Source organism: Syngnathoides biaculeatus, chromosome 7 (assembly GCF_019802595.1).
Source record: "Syngnathoides biaculeatus isolate LvHL_M chromosome 7, ASM1980259v1, whole genome shotgun sequence".
Classification (NCBI taxonomy): Eukaryota; Metazoa; Chordata; class Actinopteri; order Syngnathiformes; family Syngnathidae; genus Syngnathoides; species Syngnathoides biaculeatus.
Window position 1 is genome coordinate 15,035,748 of NC_084646.1, and position 16,327 is coordinate 15,052,074.

Below are 16,327 nucleotides of genomic sequence, written 5' to 3' on the forward strand. Positions count from 1 at the left end.
CCACACTACGTCCACAGACGTTTTTCCTCGACTCTCGCTGCCTTTTCTTTCTTTACCTCCCTCTTTCCTCCTCTCCCTTTTTATTTTCTGCCTCCCCCCCCTCTCTCCCCCTCTCTGTCTCTCTCTCGCTGTGGTTGGCAGTCTCCCTGGGACCATTCACATTCCTGGCTGGAAAATTTGAAGCTTTGTCCAAACACCAGCTTCCAAGATCTTCTTGCCCAGAGAAATCCCACATAACAGTTTCTTCATCGCAGAACCCCGCAACCGCACCGTCCTCGTTCACAAACACCCACTACCCCCCCCCCCCTCCAGCCCTTGATTTGTAAAACACATAAAGCTCCGCGCCTTTTTTCCTGGATTACAAACACTCACCCCATATCGGAGTGAGCGTTCTTATCGCCGCAGTGCACTGAACAGATATACATTACTTCACCCCTGCCTCAGACACCCGGGGGGCCTCCTCAGGATAAACAGTCGGCTAACTAATGCATACACTTAATCTACACGCCTCAGTCTGTGTGTGTTTCTCTGTCTGTGTATGAGGCCTGTTCCGTATCTCACATCCATTAGAGAACGCTTCAGACGGAAAAGCCCTGATCTACGACACCTCACACAGCCAGATCTAAGACCAGAAGTCAACAAGTACTCATTATTTAGCCATGCACAAACACCCAATATGGGAATATTGCGAAACGCTAAAACGACAGCAAATCAAGATACTCAGAATGGGCTTTGTAAAGTTGTCGTGACTGTATGCAAAAAAGCCAAATCTCCCCCCCTGAAGCCTTTCCGTGCACAGTCTAACCAATGTGCAGACTACTGTACACCATCAAGATCCTGAACAGGTAGTCTGAACACTGGGATGACGGAGCAGGAACTTTCACCCGCATTGTCTGTGTGGACTCTTCCCGCCCTGACAAAAGTTTCTGCCTGTCTTATCCTCTTTCGGCGAGCCGTCTCCTGTCCATCCGTCAGTCCGTCATCCACTCCTCGGGGTGTTCCTCCTCATTTCTGGGACGTTTAGCGTGGAGCGCTGCGTCCCGGGATAGTATCCAGTTCTCGACGTGGCACTTTGACTCATTGGGAGTCCTGCCTGCTAAGCTTGGGAAGGCATAGGGAAATAGAGAAGGAGAGAGAGTTAGGGAGGAAGCCAGCGGCCATATATGGCTTGACGGGGATCAACTTTGGAATCGTCGGCACTCTCTCCCCGCTTTTCCAGCTCGGCTTTCAAGTGCTCCTCGAACCCTTTTCCGCATCTCCTCCCGCGAAATTAACCTCTCTCTATCCTTCCTCTTCCTCATCTCTACTTTCTGCCTCTGGAGCACCCTATACTCCATCCAGTCTCCTCCCCTCTCCCATCTAAAACGATCCCAGATGTTGCTGTACCAGCGCCAATCGCTTTCTGTCATTTTTTTTTTCCCTCCCTCGGCCTCTGTTACAGGAAGTGGGCCCCTTTCGGGAAAAAAAAAAGGAAAGAGTCGACTGAGGAAGAGAGTCGTAGGGTTCAGGGGAGCACTGGGAGGGAGAGGGAAGTCCAAAATGTTCTACCAGTGCATCTTTGGGGGGTGGGGGGGGGGCAGATGCATGCACACCTGCGCATCATTGGAACACATTAAATACGATGCAATTTAAGGAATAGTCTGCTTTGCATGTTAGTCACACGTCCTCAATTTCCCATCCAAGACTACCTCATCAACAGCTGTACCTTCTACTACAGCGGCCTTTTAGAAGCCCCCCCCCCTGCACTCTTATAGGTTAAAGGGGGGTGGGCTTCACTCTTTGAGAAATGTTGTTCATTGCAGCCTGAATCTGAGTAATGACTTTCACATGTGGAAGCGGCGTCTTTTTTTCCCCCCTCCCGTTCTCATTTGCTGCCAGCTTGAGCTCTTGTGTTGCCTGCCTCCACACTGTCTGCTTCTCCTTACTTCTTAAAACGCCCCTACATTATGAGTCCTTTTCACACAGAGATCCCGCACAGTTTCAGCATGAGAGCTGGAACAGTAGATCTGGCTTTTAACATATAAGTGGTCAAGGTGGGATATTCCTATAACTATGCTCTTTGACAATAACACAACGAAATGAATGGCAATCTCAGCGCCAGCATTTTGGTAGGACAAAATAATGGCTGGAGGTGTCTATTACATGACTACAGATATGGGAGGAGTCAATTAGAGGGGAGTTCCCCCCCCCCCATAGTGTTGCTCCGCATATTCATAATTCGATGTTTGCAAGTTCAGAAATTGAGATTTTTTTTTAACGTTTTTTGTTGAGGGAACCTATCTTCTTTTATCTGCTAATTAGCACCCATTAGCTGGTCCAGCCAAAGCCATGTCTAATAAAAAAATATTCTGGTGCAATCTTTGTGCCAATTAAATATGTTAAACTCAGGGTAGGGGCTTCATTTTATCAGACCTTACTTTACCTTCTCTTATAGAAAAAAAAATGTTTTGCCTCCATCTTGTGGCTTCTAGACAATTACAAATGTTCTTAGGTGGGTGTCATTTACTGGAAGATTTTCACTATTCGCTGTAATTAACTGTATTGCATACGGCCGTGCAAGCATGAGAACGCCCGATCTCGTTGGATCTCTGAAGCTAAGCGGGTTTGGCCCTGGTTAGTACTTGGATGGGAGACCGCCTGAGAATACCAGGTGCTGTAAGCTTCTCTCCCTAGTTAAATGCAGAGGGGTTGCGTCAGGAAGGGCATCTGGCATAAAAACTGCGCCAAACAAACATACGTTCATCTAAGATGACACACTGTGGCGACCCCTAACGGGACAAGCTGGAAGAAGAAGCTGTAATTGCCGGTATTCATTTGAAATACATTCTAAACTATGATTCCAAAACATTTCAATATCATGTTAAATTCATCTTACAATAATTCCATTCCAAATAAAAGGCTTACAGATAATTTGATCATGGGAAATAAAATACACTGAAAGTGCAAGGACACTGGTGTGTATGTTATCATTTAGCAATGTGACTTTGATAAACTTAAAGATGGTTGGTGGTTGTTCAAAGTATACTTCGCAGAGCTTCACTATTTTCACTTAACATAAACAGTGTTCTGTCTGCCAGAAACGCACTGAAATCTTCAGAGTTATAAGTCAAACGGCGCCACGGTGGTCCAGTTGTAAAGCGTTGCCTCACAGTTCTGAGGTCCAGGATTCAATCCCATCCTCGCCTGTGTGGAGTTTGCATGTTCTCCCCGTGCCTGCGTGGGTTTTCTCCGGGCAGTCCAGTTTCCTCCCACATCCCAAAAAACATGCAACATTAATAGGACATTCTAAATTGCCCCTAGGTGTGATTGTGTGTGCGGCTGTTGTCAGTCTCCATGTGCCCTGCGTTTGGCTGGCAACCAGTTCAGGGTGTACCCTGCCTGCTGCCTGTTGACAGGTGAGATAGGCTCCAGCACTCCCACGACCCTTGTGAGGATGAGTGGCTAAGCAAATAGATGGATGGATGGATATAAGTCAGACATATGTGAGAGTTAAACATTGTAAGAATGTAAAGAAATCAAGCTATTGTCACTGTTGGACAGAAACCCTGTACAGTACTGTATTTTATGAGTAAATGTGATTTTTCCTTTTTTTCATTTTTTTAAATAATTCCACAAAAAGAAGTCATATTTATTGGCCAAGTATGTAAACAACACACAAGGAATTTGTCTCCGGGGGTTTGAGCCCCCCAAGTATGACATACTGTACATGTTGAGTCTGATAGAAGGCAGACAGTCAATTGACAAATGATGGATGTAATTTTGAGACATGAGGATCCTTTTTTTTTTCAATTAATAATTTTGCAAATAGTTCTGAAGCATTTAAGGCAGTCAGAATGCCCGTTACAGCGATAAAACCATCACAAGGCGAATCAATGCTATTGGACTGTCCCCATGTCATCTGTTATTTGAATGCTTTGTTAACCAATTTAAACTGTTTAAAATACTTAGTTTTGCTACTCGAGCAAGATGGCATTTGTTTTTATATTTTCATAAGTTAATTTTCCTGAAAGGTATTGATTTTGGAAATGTGAGGATTACAACCAAACAGCAATACTATGATTGTATCAGTGTCAGGCTCTTTTTCTGAATATGGTAGGACGCTTTTTCCTTCCGACCCAGCCTGAAAAATGTTTAGTACCAGACATGTGACTGTACTAGGCCCAAGAGTGCAAAAAATAAAAAAACACCTGTATCATATTTTACTGTGCATACCGCTGTCAAGGTTTATCTTAACCTTTTTTGTGTATGTGAGTGTTTTTTTTTTTTTTTTTAATCATTTTTTAAATTTATACATTTTTCTTCTGCTCCCGTCTACCAGGAGACAGAGAAGAGGTACATGCTCCCTCTGGACAACCTCAAGGTCCGAGATGTTGAGAGGGGCTTCATGTCCAGCAAGTTCGCCTTCGCCCTCTTCAATTCGGAGTCGAGGTCCGTGTGTATGTTTGCGTGCACGTGTGCGTGCGTCAGCGAGACAAAGTAGAATTTGTGTCCTCGTAGCCTGCTTGCTGAAGTTTGCTGCGGCCTTTTCGACAAGTATGCTCAAGGGGAGGAAACGGGAAGATGCGTTTGGCCTTCCTGTGACCTACACCATTCTGCTGAGAGGATATCCAGTTGGTATCAGCCGTGGCGACGGGTGTGGTTTTATTGTCTACGTGTATACGCCAGACTGCGCAGTGCACGGATATGTTGCCTTAACGTGTGTGAAACAGATGGAGAGAACATAAGAGGAGTTTGGGGGGGAGATGGTAATAGGAGCTGATTGGACCGGCGCATATGTGCTGTGTTTATTATACTGCTGTATTCTCTCACACACACACAACCTGCGCTCGTGCACAAATGAGTGGCGCACACCATACCGACGGCAGGCTCATTAAGTAACTAATCCAAGCCAGAGAGCTTGGATGAGAGATGAGGAGGTTCTTGCTTGGAAAGAATTGCTCGAGTCGCCGCAGAGAAAAAGGAGAAGAACAAGAAAAGTGGTTGAGGGGAGGACGAAAGCGTATCGGCGCCATCAGCCAGGAATGTGTCAAAATGTCCTCTGCCTCCAAACCCCTAACCAACACCAACACCCCCCCCCCATTTCTTTTCCTGTGCTTTCTCTCTTTTTGTATTTTCCCTAATCTAAAAAATGTCTTGAAATCGAAAGCAACCACGTTCACAGCAGGAATTCCTTCACAGAAGATGTAGTCAGGATGTGTGATAAATCTGCACGAGGAACACTTTTACTGTCTGCATGTGTCCTGACTGTTGAACGGCAATGGGGACGCTTTTTTCACAACAGGGCCCTGGGCCCTTTCAATTTTTATGAAGCATAATAAATTGATCCTTCTGAGTAAACTTGAAAAGTTAGGGGAAAAAAGTTGCAACAGCACACCAGCGTCGCCTCAAAAGGAATGTCTATATGAAGCTCTAGCATAACAGTATGACCAATGAAGTCTCAAGGATTTATGCCTCAAATTAACCAGGAATTCAGCCATTTTGATTTGAAGCAGCCATTTTGATTGAATTCCAGACTTGAATTTTGACCAACTACTACTTGTGAATTCGCCTAAACTCAGAAGCAGCTATCCGGGGAAAATGGGCAACGCTAAATTGTGAAGGATTTAGTCTTTGGAGAATGGTGTTAGTGTGCTGATCATTCCATGGCTTTAAGTAGATTTAGGGGAAAAAATAGCTACAAACTCTAGTTTCACTCTTTGACATGAAATCGGGTGGACATGTCTGTTGTAACGGAACAAAAAAGTCTGAAGGATGCAAGCCTGAGATTGAACTGGTAGTTGGACAACTTGGTTGGAAACAGCTGTTATGGGCAACATTTCCAGTCCTTGAAGGTTTGGAAAAAAATTAGTCCACTACGCTAGTTTTAATGATTGGCATGAAATTGTTTGGAGATGTCTATCATAAGGCGCAACGGTGGATCAGCTGGTAAAACGTTGGCCTCACAGTTCTGAGGTCCCGGGTTCAATCCCGGACCTACCTGTGTGGAGTTCTCATGTTCTCCCCGTGCCTGCATAGGTTTCTGCCGGGCACTCCGGTTTCCTCCCACATTCAAAAACATGCAACATTAATTGGACACTCTAAATTGCCCCTAGGTGGCGGCTGTTTGTCTCCATATGCCATGGCTGGCAACCAGTTCAGGGTGTACCACTACTCCTGCCCGTTGACAGACAGCTGGGATAGGCTCCAGCACTCCCTGCGACTGTCGTGAGGATAAGCGGTGAAGAAAATGGATGGATGGATGTCTATCTTAAGAGGGGGGACAAAAAAAAGTTTCAAGGCCCCATGCCTGAAATTGAACATAAACTCTGCCATTTTGGTTTAAAGAAGCCATTTAGAGTGAATTTCAGGGCTCGTCCTTTGATTAACATCTACTTGTGAATTCATGCAAATGAGCCCTTCATTGGAAGCAGGTATCCTCAACAAATGGGTGACGCTAAATTTTTAAGAATTTTGTCCTAGCAGAATGCCATCAAAGTTTGAACATCATTTTGTGGATTCTTGGAAAGCCTGAGAAAAATTGGTCCCCATCACCAATTTTGCCAATCAAAACGAAATTGGGTGTGCTCAATAGTCACGTAGAAAAAATGAGCCCCCTGTGCCAGTTTCACTGATAAGCATGGAATTCGTTGTAATTTTCTATCATAACACGGCCAAAGAAGTCTCAAGGACCTGTGCCCGCAATTAACAACCTTTTGGTCTGAAGCTGGGATTTTGGGAAAAGTGTAGCAATTATTCGAAACAGATTGGCAGTGTTAAATTTTTTTCCTCTATCCTGTGATGTGGGTGGAACATGGCTAATCAAAGCTTAATAATTTAGAGAATTTTCCGTAAAAAGGGGGTAGGAGGACTCGTTCATCACTGCTTGCAGCTTTGATTAGTTTCTAGAATTGCATGAAGGACCGCATGGGATTCTCTGGTGGGGTGCATCTGGCCCACACGCCGTAGTTTCTCCGGCCCTGTTGTAGAGTAATAGCATTCAAGTTTTGTCATTGTTGGCCTGCTGCCCTGACTGCTATCCACCACACCCTGACTTATTAGCTCCACCCAGTGTAGCGCCGACCCATTTGTTGATCTCTTCTCATAGCTCTCTTTTGCTCTGCCTCTTACTCTCAACATTGCAATTCTCTCTCTCACACACATGCACAGAATTCACATATTTGAGGTCGTGAGTATGAGGCGGGAACAGCGAGAGGAGGGAGAAACAACCGAGCGATTAAAGAAAAATGTTTTACAGATGGGATGCAGATTGCTGTTTTTTTTTTCTTTCTGGTTGAGTGGATTGCGCAGCCAAAGCACATAGATGATGTGGAAGCAAGGACATAAAATGCAAACAAAAAGGGAAGGATACAACGAGTACAGTAGATGAGTGACAGCGGGACCTTGTGCCAATAACTGCTGAAACAAATGACTTTAAACTCCCATTACCTGGTATATTTCAAAACCAAAAGGACTCCTACAATCCTCCAATCATCCCCAAAAGATTAGTTGGAGAATAGTAAACTACTCGTAAGAAAGCACTGCACTCGAAGTGGACCCAAGCCAAACTTCATGAAGTCCTGGGGCTTTGCAGGGCCTGTAAATGATACCTTCATAGTACACTAATTGTATTTTAATAACATAAATTGCTGTAGAACTGGGGTGAGTATTGTATGCATCTTTTTCATAATTTTCAGAGTAAGAGTTAGTAAATAATGGTTGCATCAGGTGTGTAAAAATGTCTAAAATGTCACCAGATCTCACAATATTGACTTGGCGGTATTATATGTAAACCATATGGATGGAGATATTAGGATGTACACACAAAGGACGGATTGTGTACAATGTGACAGGAAAAAGAATAATCTAAAACTATTTTTTCAAGACGGCTTCAAGATCTCGCTCTCTCTCTCTCTCTCTCTCTCTCTCTCTCTCTCTCAATATATTTATATTATATATATTATATTTATTTATATTAGGAACTATTTAAAATTACTCGTCTACAGTACACTCGTACTTGGAGATACGGGTGACCTGACATAGGTTTTTCCAAAATAATGACCTGCTGCTTTTTTTTTTTTTATTATTATTTTTTTTTTTTTTGCTTTGACCTGGGAGCAAAAAAAATTGCACATAGTGGTAGTGAACTCGGCTTATTTCACAAAAAGCAGCATTTTGGATCATAGTGAGCAATTCTTCACAAGTCTTAAGTCTGTTTACTAGTGCTCCCGGTTGAAGTGTACTGTCAAACTAAACATAAAACGAAGAATTACACTACGTGTATCTAAATCAACCACATAGCCTTGCATTGCTAAAGTTTTTTTTTTTTTTTGTTTGTTTTTTTTTTTTTTTTTAAAGCTTAATGTGGCAACACGGTGGAGCAGCAGTAGAGCAATGCCCTCATAGTTCTGAGGACCAGGGTTCAATCCCCACCTGTGTGATTTTTGAACAGAAACAGTGGATATAGACAAAATATCACAAAACACACAGGCATACACTATAGTCATGATCCTTTATGAAAAATGACTGATATTACTGCAGCTGACTGAATCAGTTGTTACTCTCCGTGTGTGTTTTTGTCTGTATTGTTTGGCACCAGAGGGAGCAGTTTAATGTCCATTGAAACGAAGCAAAAAATATGGAAAAAATCTTTATTTACATTCTATTCAAAGACATTAATCCATTACAGGTTAAATCTGACATTTGAGGGCATACTCTTCCACTGAATTTTGGTTGAATTTTTGGAGGCATTGTTTTATTGAATTGTATATTATTTTCCCATGATCGTATGATTTACTTGCAGGAACGTCTACAAGGACCACAAGCTTCTGGAGCTGGTCTGCAACTCTCAGGAAGAGCTGGACATCTGGAAGTCTTCTCTGCTCCGGGCCGGTGTCTACCCAGAGGAGGTCATGGTGAGTACCCTGACCTCGTTGTACAACCCCGCCGTGACCTCTACCTGTTCTTGCCACATTTGTCGCCTTTGCAGTGTAAGGGCCACATTAGATTTTTGAAATGGATTGGTGAGCCGGATTTTTCGTAGATGAGGTAAAATTTTAGGCAGAAACAATATTGCAACAAATATACCTTAATGGACCTGATAGTTCATACATGAGGTGAAAAAATAAATCAATGATTTTATTATTTCCGAAAAAAAATATTGGACAAATTATATTGATGATTAAAATAAATAAAATGAATACATTTTGGGATAAAATCCCAAATAATTGTAATAAATACAGGTATTACAGGACCCTGGAGGTGTATATGAAGTAGACAAAAAAGCCAAATGTGTATGTAAAATGCATTTATTTAATTTTCTGAATTTATTTTACAAACTAATAAACAAATACGTTTGAAAAATATGACAGGAATATTAGTAATTTGCTAATGTTAACCTGAAACCACCTATGTCCAAAAGTTCATATTTTTCCACTAATCGGGACTGCAAGTAGGTCCACGTGTGGGAATGTTATTTATTTTTTACAAATTATAGACCAATATACAGATGAACATGGATGCTTTGTTTGATGATGCAATGTTAATGGCTCAACAAACATGCCGTTTTTCGGCGGGTGGGGTCCTCAAAAATGATGTTTTAGGAGATGCAAAGTTTTTGTCTGACGCCAGCAAAATGTTCAGCGTGTTGGATTCAAGAAAAGAATTGTCTGCATATGTCCCACAAGCTATGCTTTGCCCACCCCTGCTGTAACCCCTTTTCACCCCCTTTCTCTTATTCAAGGAACCCCCACCCTCGCATCTCGCTCCGTCGTTGGCTCCTCAGCGCAACATTCTTGGCCCGTGATGTCACTGCAATGCGTGTGTGTTCCAGTCTGGTTCTAATCAGCAGATCCCCGTCTCTTCACCCCCTATTTTTTTCCTCTTCCTCCTGCCCTCTCCCCCGTGTGCCTCCCCACCATTTTGCTCTTTTAGTCCCAGCTAGGGACTGGCGTTCGACTCCCTCTTTAAGCACAAGCCGATATCTTTTTCCACATCTGTGTGGGAAAAATTGAAATCACTCTCTATTGGTTTTGTGCACGTTTCCCTCAGGTGGACACGCAGGGCAACGGGCCGTCTGAGAACTTTACTGACCCCCAGCTGGAGCGCCAGGTGGAGATCATCCGGAACCTGGTAGACTCCTACATGGGCATCATCCACAAGACCGTCAAGGACTTGATGCCCAAGGCCATCATGCACCTGATGATCAACAGCGTATGATAAACAATGAAAACTGTTTTGCAATTTTCATGAGAAACCATTTGACTGAGATGACTCATCTTAGAAATGACCGTGTGTGCATGTGTGTTTGTATAGCTGTTGTTCTTATGAGAATGGTGGGTAAAGTTTAATTTTATTTAATTATCAGGAGTACGGTACAGTAAATTTATCCATCCAGCCATCCATTTTTTTTTGCCACTTATCCTCACAAGGGTCGTGGGGAGTGCCTGAGCCTACCCTAAATAGGGTGGCAGCCAATCGCAGGGCACATCGAGACACACAGTCGCACTCACAATCACACCTCGGGGGAATTTTAGAGTGTCCAATTAATGTTGCATGTTTTTGGGATGTGGGAGGAAACCGGAGTGCCCGGAGGAATCCCACGCAGGCACGGGGAGAACATGTAAATTCCACACTGGCGGGTCGGGGATTGAACCCGGGACCTTAGAACTGTGAGGCCAACGCTTTACCAGCTGACCCACCGTGCCGCCAGTACAGTAAATCAGAAAATAAATTAGATATCGAAAACAAGCATTCCCACTGACATTACACCTATGGACAATTTAGTCTTCAGTCATTTTCTAGTCACTTAGCAGATTTTTGGCAAGAGACTTAGGATACATCGATTGCTTGTCAATCAATTGCAGGACATTCATCCATACATATTCTATAGCATCTATTCTCATTAGGGTTTCCTCCCACATCCCAGAAAACATGCAACATTAATTGGACACTCTAAATTGCCCCTAGGTGTATTTGTGAGTGCGACTATTTGTCTCTATGTGCCCTCCGATTGGTTGGCAACCAGTACCCTGCCTCCTGCCCGTTGACAGCTGGGATAGGCTCCAGCACTCCCCGCGCCCCTCATGAGGATAAGCGGCAAAGAAAATGGTTAGATGGATGCTTCCACACCTATCTTGTTATTCGCTGAACAACTCACGGGGCACCCCTGGTCCAAGCTTGCCTGTATTTGGAAGTACTGACATAGCATCTGACTAAAGGAACCGTGATGTTTCTTTTTCCCCTGCTTGACATATTGCTGTTAGCATTTTGAAATCTATCTTCCGACCCCTCTCCTATTTTATTATGTTTTCTGATGACACCACTGAATTTGAGAGGGTGTCGCATAGTGGCAAGTGGCCAACTTGCACATCACACCGTGAGCGTTCTGATGATCAGCGCGTACACAGTGAATGGGTTAGGTGACTGCGTGCTGTGCATTGCTAAGTACTTCTAAAAAAGCCTCAAGGAGTGTAGAAATTACGCGGCAGGGGTCGGTCACAAGCCCCCCCAAATAACGGCCGTGTTCCCTTGAAAATGTCTGCTTCAAACCAAAATGGCTGACTTCCTGTTTCAATCTGTACATGGGTCCTTTAGACTTTTTCGTAGGTAATGTAATGATGGGTGTACACCAAATTTCGCGTTAGTGGCGAAAACTTGTCTTGGGTAACTTTTGGAAAATCGTCAAAATGTCTCCTAAAAATATTACTTTGGTCCCATCAATTGTGTCTCTGTGCCAAGCATCTAAATTGAACCGCGGTGCAGTGTTTGATTTCATAAAACCATATCTTTGTCTAGCAAAAATGTGCTTTTGTGCCATCTTGTGGCATCGATAAGATGTTCGTAACCTTTTTAGACAGGCGCAATTACTCAGATTGTTGCAATTCATGCAGAGCTCGGTCCCTCTCCTCGTAAATATCTTAGGTTCGCTGTATAGTTATTAAATGTTTATGGTGGCGATAGTTTGACGTTTATTTATATTATTTACATTTCTTGTGGGACAAATTGCGTCAAATTCTCCACAAGTGTGAGTTTGACCAGCATGCTAGAAGGGATTGTTTTCAACCTTCGAGGTTCCACTCCATTGAATTATTTTCCAGTGGCTCACAAGAGAAAACTAGTATCACATGTCATATTTTCATCCCCTTTGTGAGGAATGCCATAAAGCCGAGTGAAATATCACCTGACATCAGCTAGCATGTTTGACTTGTCGCATCTGTTTATAATCCCTCTGGCAAGGTGAAAGAGTTCATTAGCTCGGAGCTGCTGGCCCAGCTCTACGCTCTGGGAGACTGCTCGGCGCTGATGGATGAGTCACCCGAGCAGCGGCAGCATCGCGAGCAAGTGCTCGGCAAGCACGCCGCCCTGCAGGCCGCCCTCGACATCATCGGCGAAATCTCCACTTCCGGCCACGCCCTCCCCTCGGATGTCTGTCGCTCCGGCTCGCGGCAATTCAGGTAAGGCGCCGTTCCCCGCACTTGTACAGCCGTCCAGACAAGCGGGCATCACTCCTTCTCCGCCTAACGCAGCTCCACGCTCCCTAAAAAGTCGGCGAACGGCAACAAGTCTCGAACTCGTGGCCGCGCCCCACCCGTGCCCGCCCACGCCAACCAGCGGGTCCCTGGTCCAGCTTGCGTGCCCAGGTAGACTGCACGGTTCGGTCTCATTGGTGCACGGCACTGTTATATGAGTTGGGCGGGGGTCTGCTGTGCAATGTGTTTCTCATATTGGCAAGCAGACCGGACCCCTCTCTGCATGCTTTCTACCCCGGCCAGAGACAACAGGCCTGTCAAGTTACCCTCCGCCCCCCCCTCCGCTTTTCACGTCTCTGCTAGCATGTTTTATTGCCGTCCCATATTTGCCTCATGCAACAGCCGTTATTTTTCTTCCCTCCCTCACTCCAACTTCTTTGTCTCGTACATTTCTTCACTCTGGTTCCTCCCCAGCTTCTTGGCCCGTCGCTGCTTTTTCTCCCTGCCTCATTTCCTCTGCGCTCTCCAAGGTTCCTTAGGTTCTTTCCCACTCGTGGTCCACCTCTTTTCTCTTCCCTGACGCTTTCCGTCGACCGTATCAATCTATCTCTCCTCCCATAGCCAGAGGATAAAAAGCAGATGACTCTGGTAAAAGTTTCAACTTCTTTACTTAATAGTAAATACATACATACATACACACACATTCTCAAATATACAAAAGTAACATTTTCCCCCCTGTGAATTATATACCACATTGTCTATTTTAAAGCAGTGACACAATAACAAAATACTTGCATCGAGATAGGATTGATTTTTTTTTTTTTTTTTTTTTTTTTTTAAATCTGTGTATAGTGAACGCCTCCTATTTGCAGGGAATTGGGACTAATGCCTGCTGTTAATAAATCCATAATAAGGGACACTTCCCCCAAAACGTTATAAAATGGTGTGCACATGCTAAAAATTGTCTAACTGAAAACCAGGATGCTCATAAACAGCCATCTAGCATGTACACAATCATGAACACATGACATAACCATTAAGTAATAAAATAATCCAACACAAGCAAACCGGCTTCATATGATGAGCATCCGTGGTATGAGATAGCAGAGTAGCCATAACGCACACGCACAATCTGACATACATACAAGCACGATACACAAATGGTATTAAATCCAGAACTCACCATTCTGGTGTGTGGGAATACAGGCCGTTTTTAACTGAAAAATAGATTATTAATGGTAGCTACACCTTGATAAAGGCAGAAAAACGCTTTCGCGTTTGCATGAGGTGTGTTCAGGGACAGCCAAAAAACCCAAAAAGTCCCAGACGCACATGGGAAAAACAGTTTATGCCTTTTGTGCATTGTCATCATCCGCGGAGGTTAAAAAAGGGAACTGTCCTATTTTAACAAGGCTGTTAAAGGTACAGAATCATCCGTTTTCAAATGTATTGACTAAAAATAAAGTGAGAAGCACTTGAAGCTTGTGAAAAATCTGCTTCACTGCTCTTACCCCTGCATAATTTACATCAGTTTGGATTCTGAGTGAAACGACCTGGACTGAGCAAATGTTCAACAGTTTGAAAATAAAGTGCTCTTGAAATGCACGCGTGGGCAATAATGCTTGACTTTCCTGCTGTTTATGTACCGTAATTCCAGCCTACAGAATGCACCTGGTTATAAGCCTCACCCAGTACATTTGTAAAGGAAATACCATTTGGTACTTGCATACGCCGCAGCTGTGCAAAAGCCGCAAGTGCCCACATTGAAATCCACATTGAAACACAAGATATTTACAATGAAAGATGGTACTCGGAGAGTTTAACGCTAGCTGCGCTAACAGTGGCAGTTTAAAAAAAAAACATATCAATAAAAATCACTGAGACACGGTAGTAAGATGCTAGCGCAGCACTAACAGGGCCAGACCGGTAAAAGTCACTTCCTCGGCACATATATTCCACCGGTCTCAGTCTTAACTTTTCCGCTAGAGTGCCCCCTCGCGGCCGTTAGGAAAAAATGCACAAATTTGCCGCATCACCGCATAAACCGCAGGGTTGAAAGCGTGTGAAAAAAAAAAAATCACGGTTTATATGCCGGAAATGACGGTGGTAATAATCACTTTCTTCTCCTCTACTCCTTCATGTCATTAATAGGTCCACTCGCTGCTTCATTACACATTCAAGTGATGAATCTGACTGAGTTTTATTTGGTTGTGTCCTCCCTTTAAAGCAGGGTTTCCCAAGCTTTAAAGACGCAAATGTGATTCCTCCCCAGAGCCTGAATGTAAGAAATACAACATTAATAAATACATACAGTGTACAGTGATGCCTCGGTTCTCGACCACAATCCGTTCCAGAAAACCATTCGAGAATTGATTTGTTCGAAAACCGAATGGATGTTTCCCATTACAATTAATGGAAAAAGAAATAATGCATTCCAAGCCAAAGAAATTAGGCTTTTTAAAGCTTTTTTTTTTTTTTTGCTTTTCCTGAAGAGAAACTGCATAGTAGAAATACATGTATAGTTTAAATACTTTATATACTAAAATAATTTAAGAAATATATTTATTTTTTGCTTAAAATGTATGCTTTAGTAGTAGAGTACGCTAAGCTGGGAGTGCATGGCCGTATCTGTAGCGACTCGGCCGCCAGCCTTGTAAACTTTTTTTTATTAACAAAAGTGCAGAATAACTGGAAACAAGCAACGTGCCTTCTTTGGAGCCATGATTGGGGTTTAACATGTTAGTCCTCGATAAGAAGAAAAACAACAGTCAGTACGGGGACACGTCTATGTACAGAGGCTGAGTTATACAGAATAAGTAAAGTGCGCAGGTTGCGCTGCGTGCGATGTTATTTCCGGGTTTTTTCAGGGGGCGGTCGAATAGACAACAACAAAACGCGTCGGGGTGGGTCAGCTGCTTGCACCGCGTGCATTGTTATTTCCATTTTTTTACGGCAGCATGGGAATTCACAACAATGTATGTCGTGGGTCAGCTGGTCTGGTCATGTGCAATATGTTATTTCCGGGATTTGTCGGGGGCGTTCGAGTACCGATTTTCGTTCGACAAGAAGCAAAAAAATCTCAATTTTCGTTCTAAAACCGATTTGTTCGAGAACAGAGGCTTTACTGTATATATAAAGAACACGACAGATGCTAATTTTAGTACAACAAAGGCAAACAACGCCCAGAACTATTTTGGTTTTTGACTCCGAGTTTGCAAAAATGCTTCTTAACTCGGACGTTATCGTAAGAGTCATACTGGCCCATTTATTTAAAAAAAAAAAAAAAAAATATTAGTCTCAAAAAAAGATATTTACGTAGGTATTGAATATTTAATACCAGCCAAACACATTAAATGCCTACTGTACATACAGTACTTAAAGAGTCAAGGGCTGTTGATGCATGCCTACTAATGTCTTACACTCGCTTCTCCTCTCCCCTTGTGATTTACATTTTGTGCTGCTATTTATGACAATATTGCTGGTGTGTAGTTTTATTGCACACAACTATCTGTGGTCTGATCATCTCCCCCCAGGAGGCCTGCTCCAGCAGCCCCCAATCCCAAATAGGACCACCCCCCGTCATGACGACCACTACCCAGCTGCGCAACGTGCCGCCGTCCGCACATTTCCCATTCGTGAGCCTCTTTTGTACAAACGCTAACATTAGCTGCTGACTTTTCCTCAAGTGCCTCAACTTTGTGTACATGTAAATAAGCTATTCTATGAATGATATCAAAACACTATTTTATAATTTTCTTTTTAATAAAGAGCTGTTTTATTTTTCAGAATAATTGGTCGTCAATTTGCAATATCTGAGTGGCTGCTGGGCATGCTTTTTTTTTTTATATGTGACCTGCAGTCGACTTGCGACCAGTCCAGGG

At 43.4% G+C, this 16,327-nt stretch overlaps 1 protein-coding gene and 1 pseudogene across 6 annotated transcripts in view; both read left to right on the forward strand.

Annotated features, from left to right (window-relative positions):
* The window catches only part of dnm3a (dynamin 3a), a 32,061-nt gene that overhangs the window by 13,964 nt on the left and 1,770 nt on the right, over window positions 1–16,327 (forward strand). For 3 of the 6 annotated variants that reach the window (XM_061826315.1, XM_061826317.1, XM_061826318.1), the window contains 6 exons: window positions 4,319–4,428; window positions 8,780–8,891; window positions 10,027–10,188; window positions 12,214–12,431; window positions 12,504–12,617; window positions 15,980–16,326. In XM_061826315.1, the coding sequence (XP_061682299.1) occupies window positions 4,319–4,428; window positions 8,780–8,891; window positions 10,027–10,188; window positions 12,214–12,431; window positions 12,504–12,617; window positions 15,980–16,013 (750 nt within the window). In that variant the 3' untranslated portion in view covers window positions 16,014–16,326. Of the gene's footprint in view, window positions 1–4,318; window positions 4,429–4,497; window positions 6,888–8,779; window positions 8,892–10,026; window positions 10,189–12,213; window positions 12,432–12,503; window positions 12,618–15,979; window position 16,327 lie in introns of those variants that run through there. The other 3 variants (XM_061826314.1, XM_061826319.1, XM_061826320.1) reach the window with 3 other exon arrangements.
* Window positions 2,544–2,662, forward strand: LOC133504173 (5S ribosomal RNA; annotated as a pseudogene).